The sequence below is a fragment of the Microtus ochrogaster genome, chromosome 6 (assembly GCF_000317375.1).
Source record: "Microtus ochrogaster isolate Prairie Vole_2 chromosome 6, MicOch1.0, whole genome shotgun sequence".
NCBI classification, from domain to species: Eukaryota; Metazoa; Chordata; class Mammalia; order Rodentia; family Cricetidae; genus Microtus; species Microtus ochrogaster.
Window position 1 is genome coordinate 60,645,473 of NC_022013.1, and position 13,646 is coordinate 60,659,118.

The window sequence follows — 13,646 nt, forward strand, 5'->3', positions numbered from 1 at the left end:
TTGCTAGAGGCAAGTGCTCCCATTTGAGAGAGGCTTCCTGACTCAGCTTTAGCTATAAAACCTTGCAGCTCTTTTAAGAGATCCTGCCACAAAACACTTCAATGGTGTTGATGAAAAGCTGACCACATGCTTTTTGTTTTTCAGCCATAGCAGGAAAAAAGCCACAGTGTTTTAAAATGCTGGCTTTCTGGGCCAACCTCCAGCACAAACTCTTGACTCTTTCAGGCAGCAGGTCCAGCTACAGAGCATTTGAGTGTGGTTTGTGAGCAGACAAAGCAAGCTGATAGCTTGCTTAGTGGCAGGGACCTTGAAATGCCATAGAGTTGTGGCAATAAACATGGCTCCTGCCATTACCACTGCCACGAGGCTGGAATCTCAGAAAGCTAAAAAAATGGGCTGGATCCAGTCTTCAAAGCCACAGCTTTAATCCTACCCATATTGCTTAGCAAATTAAAGACTCTTGTGGTCAGAAAAAGAGAGAGAGAGAAAGAGAGATACAGTAAAAATAGATTCAAAGACAAAAAAAAAACTCTAAATGGTTTACTATGTTTAAAAATATATGTAGGCCTGGGAGAAAAAAGAAAAAAAAGAGAGTAGTTGGGTGTGGTGACACACACCTTTAATCCCAGAACTTGGGAGGCAGAGGCAAGTAGACCTCTGTGAGTTCAAGAGGGAGTTCCAGGATAGCCAAAGATACACCAGGAAATGGGAGGCTGTGGATTTATTCTGAGTTAAGAAAAATCAGGTTTGAGCAAGGAAGATCACCTGAGAAATCTTCGGTAGGAACAGATGGCCGAGATGTCCAGTTCTACATCCAGAACAGATTCAAGATGCTGCCTGAGATGATAAAGCCTCACAGGAGACTCCAGTCAGGACTTGATCATAATTCTACATTTTCTTTAGGTCCCCTTAAGATTATCAGTGCCCCCAACCAGCAGGAAGTAGCCTGGAAAACTACACCCACATTCCCCCCAAATGGACTATTTTCCTTTGTTTAGAATGTTGGTTAAGGGTCGTTATGGCTAATGGTCAGGAGAAAAGCTAAACAAAGGATATTAGATTTAGAGTTCTTGTTTGTTTTTTTTTTTTAAACAAAGAGGTGAAGTGGTGTGGGACAACAAAAAACAAAAACCTCAGACAACAATAAGTAAAGTCTAGAGTTTCAATGTAATTCTCATCAAAATATCAGCAACACTTTTCATATAAATCAAAACAATTCCTAGTTAATTGGGACACGCACACATAAACTTGAATAGCCAAACCAATTCTAAGCAGGACCAAAAATAAAGGAAGAGGGCATGACTGGAGACAAAGAGTTAAGGCAGTTGTTAGTACCTGTTTAGCATGCGTGAAGTCCTAGGTTCAATCACCCAACACTGTCAGAAAAGCAAAGAAACAAGAAACCACTGGTTTGAGAACCAGGAAGCATTACAATATCTGATTTCAAAACATCATCTAAAGCTATACTTAGACAGCATGACACTAGTACAAAAACAGACAACATGGGACAATGGGACAAAATAGAGGACCAGAAATTAATCCTCATTTATGCAGCTGACTTATTTTTTCCAAAGGCACCAAGAACATATATATGAGGAAAGATAAGTGATATCATTAAATGGTACTGGCAAAACTGGACCTGCAATATGTAGAAGTTAAAGCTAGATATCTTCCTCTAGTGATAGTACATAGGCATCAACCCCAAGTGGATCACAGACCTACATTTTAAACCTAGAACTGAAATTACTATGAGAAAACACAAGGTAAACCCTTATAGGTGTGTTTCCTCCGAGTCCTGTGGTCTGCATGCTCCCCAAGATGAACGCAACCCAACACAAAATCATACTTACTTAAAAGATTATGAGATTTCTGTGTGTTTTGTTTTTGTAACTTGATCAGGCAGATCTTGAATATGAACTTGGTAGATGACAATGTCATATTGCAATGTCTAAAGACTGCACAAGGTTGGCTATAGGCAATGATGATTTAGGTAAAACCAGAGGCACGGGTAATGGAATTATTTCAGATATTATACAGAAGAAGCTCCTGTAAAGAAAATAACTAAGAGACAAACTACAAAATTGAGAACATATTGGCAAATTATTCACCTTACAAGAGATGATACCCAGAATTCATAAAGAACTCAAAAGATGAATGGCAAAAAAAAAATTAAAATTAGGCTAAAGAACTGGCACTTCTCCAAGAAAACATATGCAAATACTCAGCAACTACATGAAGGAAAACCCAGTTTCACTAATCATGATAGGAAGGCAATTGAGAACCATAGTAAGATATGCAGGAAGACTGTCTTCTGAACAGCTTTGCTAGTGAGATATGCAGGAAGACTGTCTTCTGAACAGCTTTGCTGGCCATCCTCATGAGATCAGCTATGCCCACTTGCAACAGTTCATCACAAACGGACATGGGGGCTTCTTTAGAGAAGGAAGCAGCGGGGGACGTCCCTGGTTTCTCCCTTGCTATTGCACCACTCCTCTCAACCATATGTGTGAATGGGACTTGAGGAAGGGTTGGAATGTGCATATTGGGGAAGACTAGGGGGAAAGCAGACTTGGGCACGTGTCTATGCGGACATGGGGATGCTGGGTTAGGACTCTGTACTCCAGATGTTTTGGGGTCACCCATGCTCCTGTTAGTATCCCCTCATCCATGCTCTACAAGTAAGTCCAGTAAATTGGTTCTCCATTAAGCACTGTGTGTGGTGAGATCTGAAGACTTTAGGGGAAAAGATAGACATTGCTCATATCTCTAGGGAAAGAATTTTAACCACAGATATTATCAGCTATCCCATGGTAATATATATAATACATAATTTACGGATAATATATAACTGAATGATCATATCTTAGCTGAGAAAGTGCTTGCAGCATAAGCGGGATTCAAGTTTAATCTCCAACAGTCCCATAAAAGCCCAGGCATTGTGGCATGCATTTGCAATCACAGCCCTGGAGAGGGGAAACACTGGATACTGGGCATACTGATCTGGCTGGCCAGCCTCGCCTAATCAGCCAGCCCCAGTCCCAGTGAGAGACCCATCTCTCAAAGCGTAGGGCTGGGAAATGGCTCAGTGAGCCAAGTTGTCACTTAGCAATCGTGAAGACATGACTGGGATCCCTAAAACTTACATAAGAGATTGGCAGTGCAGCCTGTAACAGCCGTGTTTACTTATGACTGCTGGGTGGGAGACAGGTGGAGAACAGACCTCTGGAAATTTGTTTACCGGTCGCTCTAGCCAAATGACAAGCTCCAGTTCAGTGAAGAGGCCCTGTCTCCAACACTATGGTGGATATCCATCGAAGAAAACACCCAAAATCAACCTCTGGCTCCTAAATGTGTATGTATTCACATATAAAGATGCATACATGCATATGTACCACACACACACACACACACACACACACACACAGGACTGTACTATCAAAAAAACCCAGAAAACAAGCACTCATAATAGTGAGAAATGAAAGGTTAAAAGTGTAGCCTTCTATAACTTGTCTGAGCAGTTTATGTATATCCACATATCCACATGTGCATGCACAGAATACATTTGAGTACCACAAAAAGGATGATGCCCCATTCTGACATCACAGTTCTCTAGTGTGGCATCACCGATGTAAACTGTGATGAGCTGATGCTCCATTGTGCCATCACTGCACTAAATCATGACACCAAATTTACTGTTGTGCTGTCACAGAGTTGCATTGTGTTACTGCACTGTGTTATAGCATTGTGATGTCACATTGCTCTCCTGTCATCGCTGCCCTGCTGTGTTGGCACAATGGGCATCATGATTCCATAATCGTGACACACTTCACGTTGTAATGACCAAAGAGTGTACTGTGAAATTACAATGGAACATTCCGATGTCCGTGGCCAAATAAGGCACTGTGGTGTCACAAGGTAACACTGATTGAATACTGAAGCATTATGAAGGCTCAATAGATTATCACAGTGTCACAATGAGGCATTAGGTAGTCACAGTGGAACATTGTCCCATCAGAAAGGCGCACTGTGGCATCCTTGCAGGGCATTGTGAAGACGTAACTCAGCAATGAGATGAGACAGTGGCACATTCTGATGGAGAGAGGAGAGCTGATGGGATGCCACAGCTCAGTTCTGAGGACCGTGAATTCTGACATCGTGATTCAATACGGTGACGCCACAGTGAAGCACTGGATCATCACACTCTACATTTGATATCACAATAGTAGTGTGATGTTATAATTGAACATCTCAATGTTACAGAAGGATACTGATGACATAGTGGAGCGTTCTGGTGTCGCAATGAGGCATGGCACAATGGAGAATTTGATGCGACATTCACATTGTGATAGAAGAATATTTCCCCTGGTGGCAGGGTGATATGTGTCTCACTGCCTTACCCCCGCATGAGATCAGCCCCAGAGAAGAAGGAAACGGGGAGAGGAAAGAAGTCTCTTAAATATTTATTGCTGTGACAAAAATACTCAAGAAACCCAACTTAAGAAAGAAAAATGTATTTCAGGTTTCAACCCTTAGTTGGTAGGATTCATGCCTTGGGTGGGAGGTGAAGCAAAATACTGTAGCGATGGGCGCTGTAGTGGGTTATTACCTTATGATGATGAAGAAGCAGCAGAAAGAGAAGGGAAAGGAGGGGATGAGGAGGGGAGGGGAGAGGAAGAGGTAAGGAGAACAGAAGAGGTGGGAAGGAAGAACAGAGGGGGAATGCCCTTCAAGACCACATTCTCTATGGCCTACTTTTTCCTAGACCCTACCACCTCCCAATAAACTATCAAATTATGAATCCATCAATGGCTTTACCCACTAAGACAGAGCCCTCGTGATCTGGTCACTTCCCTAAAGCCTCCTATCTGAACACTGCATTGGAAACCAAGTCCTAGATATTTCTGGAACACACCTCAGTCAGTCATAACACTAAAACAGACTGAGCGCTAAAGGAGACTGAGTTTTGGAGGCTGGTGAGATGGCTCACCTGTTAGTACTGACTGCTCTTCCAGAGAATCCAGGTTCCCAGTATCTACATGGCCGCTTACAGCCATCTGTAATTTCAGTTCCAGGGTTCAAATGCCCTTGTAGGAGTCGGGGTTCTCTAAAGGGACAGAACTGATAGAATGAACACACGTGCATGCGCACACACACACACACACACGTGTGCACACACACGCATATGTGTGTATGATTTATTAGAAGGGTATTTATTAGAAGGATACTTCCCCTCTCTGTTCAGATATATGATGTATTCGATATCTGTGGCCTGAGCAGTTGGACAGTGAGTGTCTCCAAATAGAAGGCCCAAGCGCGTGGAAGTTGTTCAGTCCACAGGACTAGATATCTCAGCAGTCCCAACCTAGTGCTGGGTTCCCAGGAAGTCCTAGAGAGCTGCTGGTCTTCAGTCTGTTGGAATCCCAAGGACGAAGGTTCTAACACCAGAGTAGGACTGTCTCATTTACAGGGTAGATGAACTTTCCAGCAGGAGTGAAGGAGAGCAGGCAAATTAGTTTCGGTCTTAGTTACTTTTCTACTGCTTGTTAAAACGCCATGACCAAAGCAATTTTAAAAAGGAAGGATTTAATTTGGCTTATGGTGATGAGAAGAGCCCATGATGGTGAAGAGAAGAGCCAAGAGTTCACATCTTAATCCACAACTCACAAGGAAGAGTGAGCGAGCACTAGGGATCACGAATCTTTTGAAACTTGAAAAGTCTGTCCCCAGTGACACACCTCCTCCAACAAGGCCACATCCCTAATCCTTTCCCATAGTTCCACTAACTGGTACCAAGTATTCAACGTGGGCTATTCTTATACATGTAACCAAAGCCCGCTTCTGGCCTCCCTGAGTATAGCAGACATGCACATGGCCCACAGAATTATGAAGACAAAATTTCCATATACATATTATAAAATAAAATTTCCTTTTTTAAAAAGGAAATAAACCATGCTTTCTTTCTCCAAGGTCATTCTGTCCCTGTGATTAGAAGTGGAAGCTTTGCGACGACCTTTCACGTAAATTGTGCTGCACACTGGAAACCTACGTGGGGGGACTTTAAACAGTGTGACTGTGTGGGTCCGACCTGGAGATTCCAATATGCTCCATCAAAATTATCTAAAGCCCCTCAGTTGACTGCAGTGTGATGGGTGGGTGGCGGGCTTGCTCCTCGACATGAAAGGGCAGCCCCCACGCTAGCAAATGCCTGGCCAAACATCCATTCGTCGACTGCAGCCAATTTCCCCTGATGTGCCCTAATAGGAGGAAGCTGTGGCATGGATAATAGCAACCAACAAACAATTTAAAACTAATTTCTACTTGGTTTGGGAATGCAGCATGTGACTTCCTGGCTGCCGACAGCTGGCTAATTCAGTTTGGCTCAGATGAATAGGTCTTTCCTGAGCTAACAACACAGCTCAGCCTTGTACTGAGGTGTGTGTGGAAGGAAGCCTGCCAAGGGAAATGTCGCCTCTGGTTGGCTCCCCAGAATGCCAGACACACAGTCACTGTGTGGCTGTGGGGACTCAGCTTACCAAAGGGTTCCTCAATGGGCCAAAACTAGACTTCTGCTGGCCCCTCACTTTGTGGGTTGGGGCCCAACAAAGGAGAAGAGGTGTGGGGAGGAGTGTTTCCATGAACAGTATATATGTCACACAACTCTAAGTTATGTTTCCTACACCCTCATGGGAGAAGAGGAAGCTGAGGGTCTGAGAGGCTGGGCAACTACCAAAACAAAGCCGGCACGGAGTCATCATACTCAAAACCTTTCCCCCCTGAGAGATCCATCTAAAGTGAACTGCTGCAGAGAGGTTTGGGTCATACATATCCTTGGATCTGCCTCACAGAATGAACTCTGCCTTCCCAGGTTTTCATTTCAGTCTAAAGGCAGTGGCAAGGAGACCTTCAGAACACACTGAGGGACTCTCCTTCCAACTATGGAGGCACGCCTGAGACAAGAGCCCCAAATACCAATCTCAAATATGCCACACCTGTTTGTACTGTGGCCACATCTTCCAGGTTTGTGCTATCCCCCTCCAATGAGTCTAACAAGGGCAGCAAGGTGGCCCTCTCTGGAAGAAGTTTTGTCCCATTTTCTTTGGTTTTCTGAAGCATTGATACCTCCCCTCTCCCTTTCTGCTGGGGTCTGATCTACACCCTCATCTGGTGGCTCAACCAGCCTTTCCAAAAGTTCCCATGTGTTATCACTGGTCTTTCAAGAGGCCCTGGGATGACAGTCCTTGCCTCCACCTATGTGGGAAAGAGAGGTCATACTACCACCCTGGCTGACTCACCAAGGGAAAGCTGGGCCACCGTTTTTAGAGGTTCAGACCACAAAAAAACAAACAAACAAACAAACAAACAAACAAACCCAGCTGTTTCAATGGTTGCCTTTATCACTGGCCTCAATGCCTGGAAGGAAGGCAGTTCAAGTAACAACTGATTAGCACTTCATAAGCAATAGCCAAATTTAAAAGTTATTGTAATTATCTAACCTAGAAATGGTAGGTATTTATTTCTGGGGTCATTATATACCTTCGGGGTAGACATCTGACAGTCATCAGCTTTCCAGTGCTGAGACAAAACACCTGAGAAAATCAACGGAAGGCAGGCAATTTTTATTTTGGCTTATGGTTTCTGAGGGCTCAGTCTGTATTAGTGGCCCCCACTGATTTGGGGCTTATGGTTTCTGAGGGCTCAGTCTGTATTAGTGGGCCCCCACTGATTTGGGGCTTATGGTTTCTGAGGGCTCAGTCTGTATTAGTGGGCCCCCACTGATTTGGGGCTTATGGTTTCTGAGGGCTCAGTCTGTATTAGTGGGCCCCACTGATTTGGGGCCTGTGGCAAGGTAGGACATCATGTTAGGGCTAAATTCAGGGCTTTGTGTGTTCTAGAGAATGTCTCCAGACCTGGCTTTCTGAGACTGTCTCTCCACAGGCTCGCCTTGAGCGCTCAATGTAACCCAGGCTGATAAGAGGAATTTTTCAGCTCCCTTATAATCTTAAGGTACTGGTATCTGTCAATAAGCAAAACGTCCTTAAACAGCACAGAACTATATATCATGGATAATTCTGCTGGTCTCGGTGCAGTGTGAACACACAAGGTAGCTAATCTACAGTGGTTAGTTTGGAGGTGGTGTGACTCCTCTGTTTCAATAAGTTCTTTCCAAGAGAAACATTCAACTCACCAACTATAGGACAAGCTCCACTATACCTGAGGCTAGAACCAAGTAATCAACAGTAAAATACAAACTAGACCGCGCCTACACACAACTTTACTCAAAGTGTCTCTATATACATCACTTTTGGAGCTTTCATTTCTTTCTCCACAACACTTTGGAGTTTTTGTTTGTTTTTGTTTTTCTTTTGTTATTATTGTTTTTTCATGACAGGGTTTATCTATGTAATAGCCCCCGCTGTCCTGGAACTCACTCTGTAGACCAGGCTGACCTCGAACTCACAGAAATCAGCCTGTCTCTGCCTCCTGAGTGCTGGGATAAAAGGCATGTGCCACCATTGTTAAGCCAGAAAGAGTTTTTAAAAGGTAAAGTTTTAACTTCGGAAATGGGTTTACATAAAAGGAAACTGATAAGTAGCTTGGCCGTTAGACACTTACAATGCTGTTATTTGATTATTTATGTGGTAGAATACTGTTAGTAAATTTTCATTCCTTAATAAAAATACCTGAGAAAATCCATTTAAGAAGAAGAAATATCTATTTTGATTCATAGTTTTTTAAGCTTTATTTTATTTTTAATTATGCGTACATGTGAATCTGTGTGTGAATCTTGTAGTTTTTTTTTTTTTTGGTTTTTCTTTTTTTTTCACATTCTTTTTTTTTAATTTATTTATTTATTAAGGATTTCTACAAGATTCTAACCAAAAAAAAAAAAGATCCAAAATCATAACAAATAATGGAAGCCTTTTCTGTTTTTAATCAAGTTCTTTAATAAAACATAATTTTAAATGTTTTTGCTATGGAAAGTAAATTCTACCTTGCTGGAAAGAGAAAGTTCCTCCAAACTGTCAAGAGTTTATTCACATATTAGAACGGGTCAGCCAGTGAAAGTCCTAAAGGAAGACAGGAAAGGACAACATTCAGTCAGAAGAAATACCTGTATTTGACTCACCGTAATTGCTTTATGACGTAGAACTAGACAATCATGGTAAAATAAGGTTTGTGTTTGGTGTAGTCAAAAGGAGCTAAAAATTAATTAGTGAAACCAGCTGTCTTACACAAAGCAGCCTAGGAAACTTACTTTTCCCAAGTCTTCTTCCACTAACTGTGATCAGAACACAGAAAAGCAGAGTTAGGAAGAAACAGACATTTACTTGGCAGAGAAGGGGCAAGACCACGCTCTCAGGCCTGAGATGCACAAACAGGAAGAACTATGGAGCTTCTGGCAGTGTCCTCCCCACTTGGCCAAGACACGGGTTACCACAGAGCAGTTAGTTGTCCTAACCTGTGGGTCGCGGCTCCTTTGGCAAACGTCTTCCTCCAGAAATATTTACATTATGATACATATCAGTAGCAAAATTACAGTTATGAAGTAGCAATAAAAAATGCATGGTTGGGAGTCAGCACAATGTGAGAAACTGGATTAAAGGGTCACAATATTAGGAAGGTTGAGAACCACGGCCACAGAGAGAGATTCCTATGCAAAGCAGGAAGCAGCCAGCCTGCATTGTGAGTCAAGGGCAAATGGTGCTAGACAAACATTCAATTAAAAGAGAAAAGCTTGGAAATGAAAATATGTCAGGATTCCACTGGAATGAAGGTTAAAAATATATTAAAGTGTTTAATATAAAAATAATCCTACAGAATTACTAATGGGGATGATAATTTATACTTCTCCAGAAATACCCAAATGATGTTCAGAGGAAAATTGCAGAACAGATTTAAAGCAGATCCTTAAAAGAATTAGAAAGATTCCTGCCAATGCCACCTGCCTGCTTCCTCAGCTTAACCTATGTGTGTTCATCTGTCTAGCCAGCACGCTCTGTTCTTGGAATCCTTTCTCTCAGCTCAAAGGTAAATTCTCAAGTCTCTGATGTCTATTTTCACACAAACAGAATTTTAGCAGAATTCTATATATCTGACAGTTTCCAAGCTAGTTGCTGTGTATTTTATTGATTGTTCAGGTATCTGACCATTTGTGCCCCATCTTACGCAAAGAAGAAAGAGACTGGCAGCAGATCTTTGTCTGAGAACCAAGAGAGGGACACTAGCTATGCGTCACTATGCCCCAGAGGTCACGTAACTGAGCGGAATGCAACCACGCAGATCCACAATTACAGGCTCATATACGCTGTGCTCACTGCATTTTCTTTTATGAGCCTGCTCCTCTTGACAGAGAGCCCCTGTCTTTCATCTCCTCTTTGCTAACTCATTCTGATCTCAGTTTAAGCACTACCTCCAATGAGCCTTGCCTATAGCACCAATGTATTTCTTCACTTAGACTTGCTTAGAACTGCAAGTCAATTCCTTCCCGTCATGTCCTTTGCTCTGTCATGTTTTGCTTACTTGTTACTCCAACAAGCACACATAACAATATCTCAACAAATACTTGTTGAACAAGCAAATGAAACTTCCAAATTCAGAAAGAAACTTAAAAAGACTTCTGAATCCCAGAGAGTATGCCTCTCAGGGAGGAATCAGGAGAGAACATGTGTTTCTTGCTTTCTGCTCAGTAGCTGAACTTGCCTGGGCTTTCCGTGTGCTCTGTGGTTCAATCATGATGTTGATAAGACAGGGTTTACTTGTGTCTTCCAGTGCCTGCTTCAGAGAGTTTTGGAGTTCTTCTGGTGTTTGTACAAAATACCCTTTGCCTCCAAATGCAGTCATGACCTGCTCATAATGCGAGTTTGGCAAGAGACACATCGGAGGGACTCTGAAAAGCAAGTTATAAGTCAATAAAATTTAAATCTTTCAGCTTCTAGAAAAAGTAATGTCCCCAAATTATCTGTGAAAAACATAAGCTGACCCACGGGCATACTTTTTTCCAGAACAGCTCTCTCTAACAGCAATATGCAGAACACATGTGATTCCTTATCCCTCCTTTATTCCATCTCATATTTCCATGCCCCCTAGGTGAGTGAGCCAAACTCCAGGCCTTTGTTTCTAGAAGAACCTGCAGCTTTCTCTACCAGTGGCGGCATTCTTAAAAGTTACTGGCTGGCTGTTGTAGGGTTTTGGGTTAGGTTTTGTTTTGTTTTTTTGTTGTTTTTTTTTTTATCTCCTTTGTTCATTTGCTTTTGAGACAGAATCATATAACCTTGACTGGCCTGGAATTTGTTGTATAAATCAGACTGTCTTAAACTTTCAGAGATCTGCCCATTGCTGCCTCCTGAGTATTGGGATTAAAGGCGTGTGTCACCATGCCTAGTTCCCCACCCCCTTTTTATTCTCGGATGGATTTTTTTAAGCCTAGTTCTTTTTCCCTTTAGAGCGAAACAACAACAACAAAAACAGCAAACTAAACAAAAACAAAAAGCAATCAGTTAAGCATTGGATCCAAGCCTAACGAAGATACCCAACAATCCCTTTTACAGCATTTTTTTTTTTTTTTTTTGTTTTTCGAGACAGGGTTTCTCTGTGTAACTCACTCTGTAGACAAGGCTGGCCTCGAACTCACAGAGATCTGGCTGCCTCTGCCTCCCGAGTGCTGGGATTAAAGGCGTGCGCCACCATCGCCCAGCTCCTTTTACAGCATTTTAAATGTCACCTGCATTCTAATTATTGGATGTGGAATATACCCCTCAATCTGAAGTCTTCAACTTTGAAGCCATCAACTATCTCAACTTTTTGAAGATTCTCATCTTTGGTTCTTGTTGATACTGAATTTTCAATAGTTCAATGTGATTCAGGTAAATATGCATTTCTCAAAGCACGTACAAAGTCGCCTGGTGCAGGCTGTGATGTGTGTGGTCATATAGGTATCAAGTTGCTAACTGGCAATGTCACAGAGCAGAGCAGCCTGGCCCATGTCACTTGTCCTCTGCTACAGCTGGCTGATCACTGCACAGAACCAGCAGAGGGCATGGTACAGAGGCAGCGCCATTAAAGCTGAGATGCCAGTACATAAAACTGCAACTTCCTCTTTATTTTTGCTTGTTTTGAGACAGGACCTTGCTGTGTGGCAGAGTCTGGTCTGGAACTCAGTATGTAACCCATGCTGGTAACCTCACTCTAAATCCTCTTGCCTCAGCCTCCCAAGGACTTGAATTACAGTTTTCCCCTACTTTCCACTGAGTCTTTTTTGTGTATGATGGAGTCTTGATATGTCTTGGACCCATCAGCTCAATGATCTCCTCTTCCCATCTCCAGATAGACTAGTGAACGACAAGTGTGTGTCACTACACCTGGCTCCCTGTGCTTTTTATTGTTTATATAGCAATGTCCAGTAGAACTTTCTATAATGATAAAAATTCTTTACATACAGTATGGTGGTCACATCACTGCCTGTTACTATGGGTAATTGAAATGTAACTAAACTGAGAAATTGAATTTTTAATATTTATTTATTTATTTACTTTTGAGACAGGGTTTCTCTGTGTAGTCCCGGATGTCCCAGAACTCACTCTCAAACTCAGAGATCTGCCTCCTTCTGCTTGTCAAGTGCTGGGCTTATTGTGTGTGCCACCATGCATAGCAACAAAATATTTTTATTTTATAAGTATGGGTGTTTTGCTGGCATGTACGTCTATGTACCTACCACATGTGTGCAGTGCCCAAGGAAGCCAAGAGGTTTTACCAACTGTCAACAACTTCTCAGTCAAAGAGGAAAGGGTACTGATTTTTTCTTTTAATGAGACAGGATTTTATGTAACTCAAACTGACCTAGATTTGCTATATAGTCAAGGATGTCCTTGAACTGCTGATCTTCTTGTATCTACCTTCTGACTAATAGGTGTGCTCCAGCATACCCAACTGGTATGAAATACTGGGGGTCAAACTTAGGGCTTTGTGAATAAGAAGCAAGTATTCTACCAACTGAAGCCTAGAAACTGAACTTGTCACTTTATTTTTAATGAAGTTTATGTAGTAACATGTGATTCAGAGCTTCTTCACCAGATAGCACAGTCTACACTATCAACTAGAAGGGAGCTAAAAGGCATGGCGTGGTGGTTGGAATGAGAATGGCCCCCACAGGCTCCTACATTTGAATATGTGGTCCTCAGTTAGTGGAATTATTTGGGAAGGATTATGAGGTGTGGCCTTATTGGAGGAGGTGTGTCCCTGGGCATAGGCTCTGAGGTTTCAAAAGACTATGCTATTCCCAATGTGTTCTCTTTCTCCTGCTTGTGGATCAAGATATGCATTCTCAGCTGCTGCTCCAGGGCCATGCCTCCACTCCACCATCATTAACTTAACCCTCTAAAACTGTAAGCCTAATTAAACTTTTTTAAAAAACACAAGTTGCTTTGGTTATGGTGTTTTATCACAGAAAATGAAAAGTAACTAGTACAAATAGCTATGGAAAAACAACAGTGTAATGAAAACACTGGCACTCTACTCTCTGAATGTCTCAGAAAGTTTTGTCAATGCCCATGGCAGTTCTGACAGTCTTAGCTTGACTCTTCCATCAGATGGTAAAGGCTTAGCTTTGTGGTAAAAGTAAGGAAGATCTTTAAATGGCAACTATTTGT

General features: G+C 42.2%; 1 protein-coding gene across 2 annotated transcripts in view; it reads right to left on the reverse strand.

Annotated features, from left to right (window-relative positions):
- Positions 1-8,934: 8,934 nt before the first annotated feature.
- Hacl1 (2-hydroxyacyl-CoA lyase 1) overlaps positions 8,935-13,646 on the reverse strand; it is a 34,496-nt gene continuing 29,784 nt past the window's right edge. For both annotated transcript variants that reach the window (XM_013346866.2, XM_026779857.1), the window contains 2 exons: positions 10,702-10,888; positions 8,935-9,068 (listed from right to left, as the gene is read on the reverse strand). In XM_013346866.2, the coding sequence (XP_013202320.1) occupies positions 9,036-9,068; positions 10,702-10,888 (220 nt within the window). In that variant the 3' untranslated portion in view covers positions 8,935-9,035. The remainder of the gene's footprint in view (positions 9,069-10,701; positions 10,889-13,646) is intronic.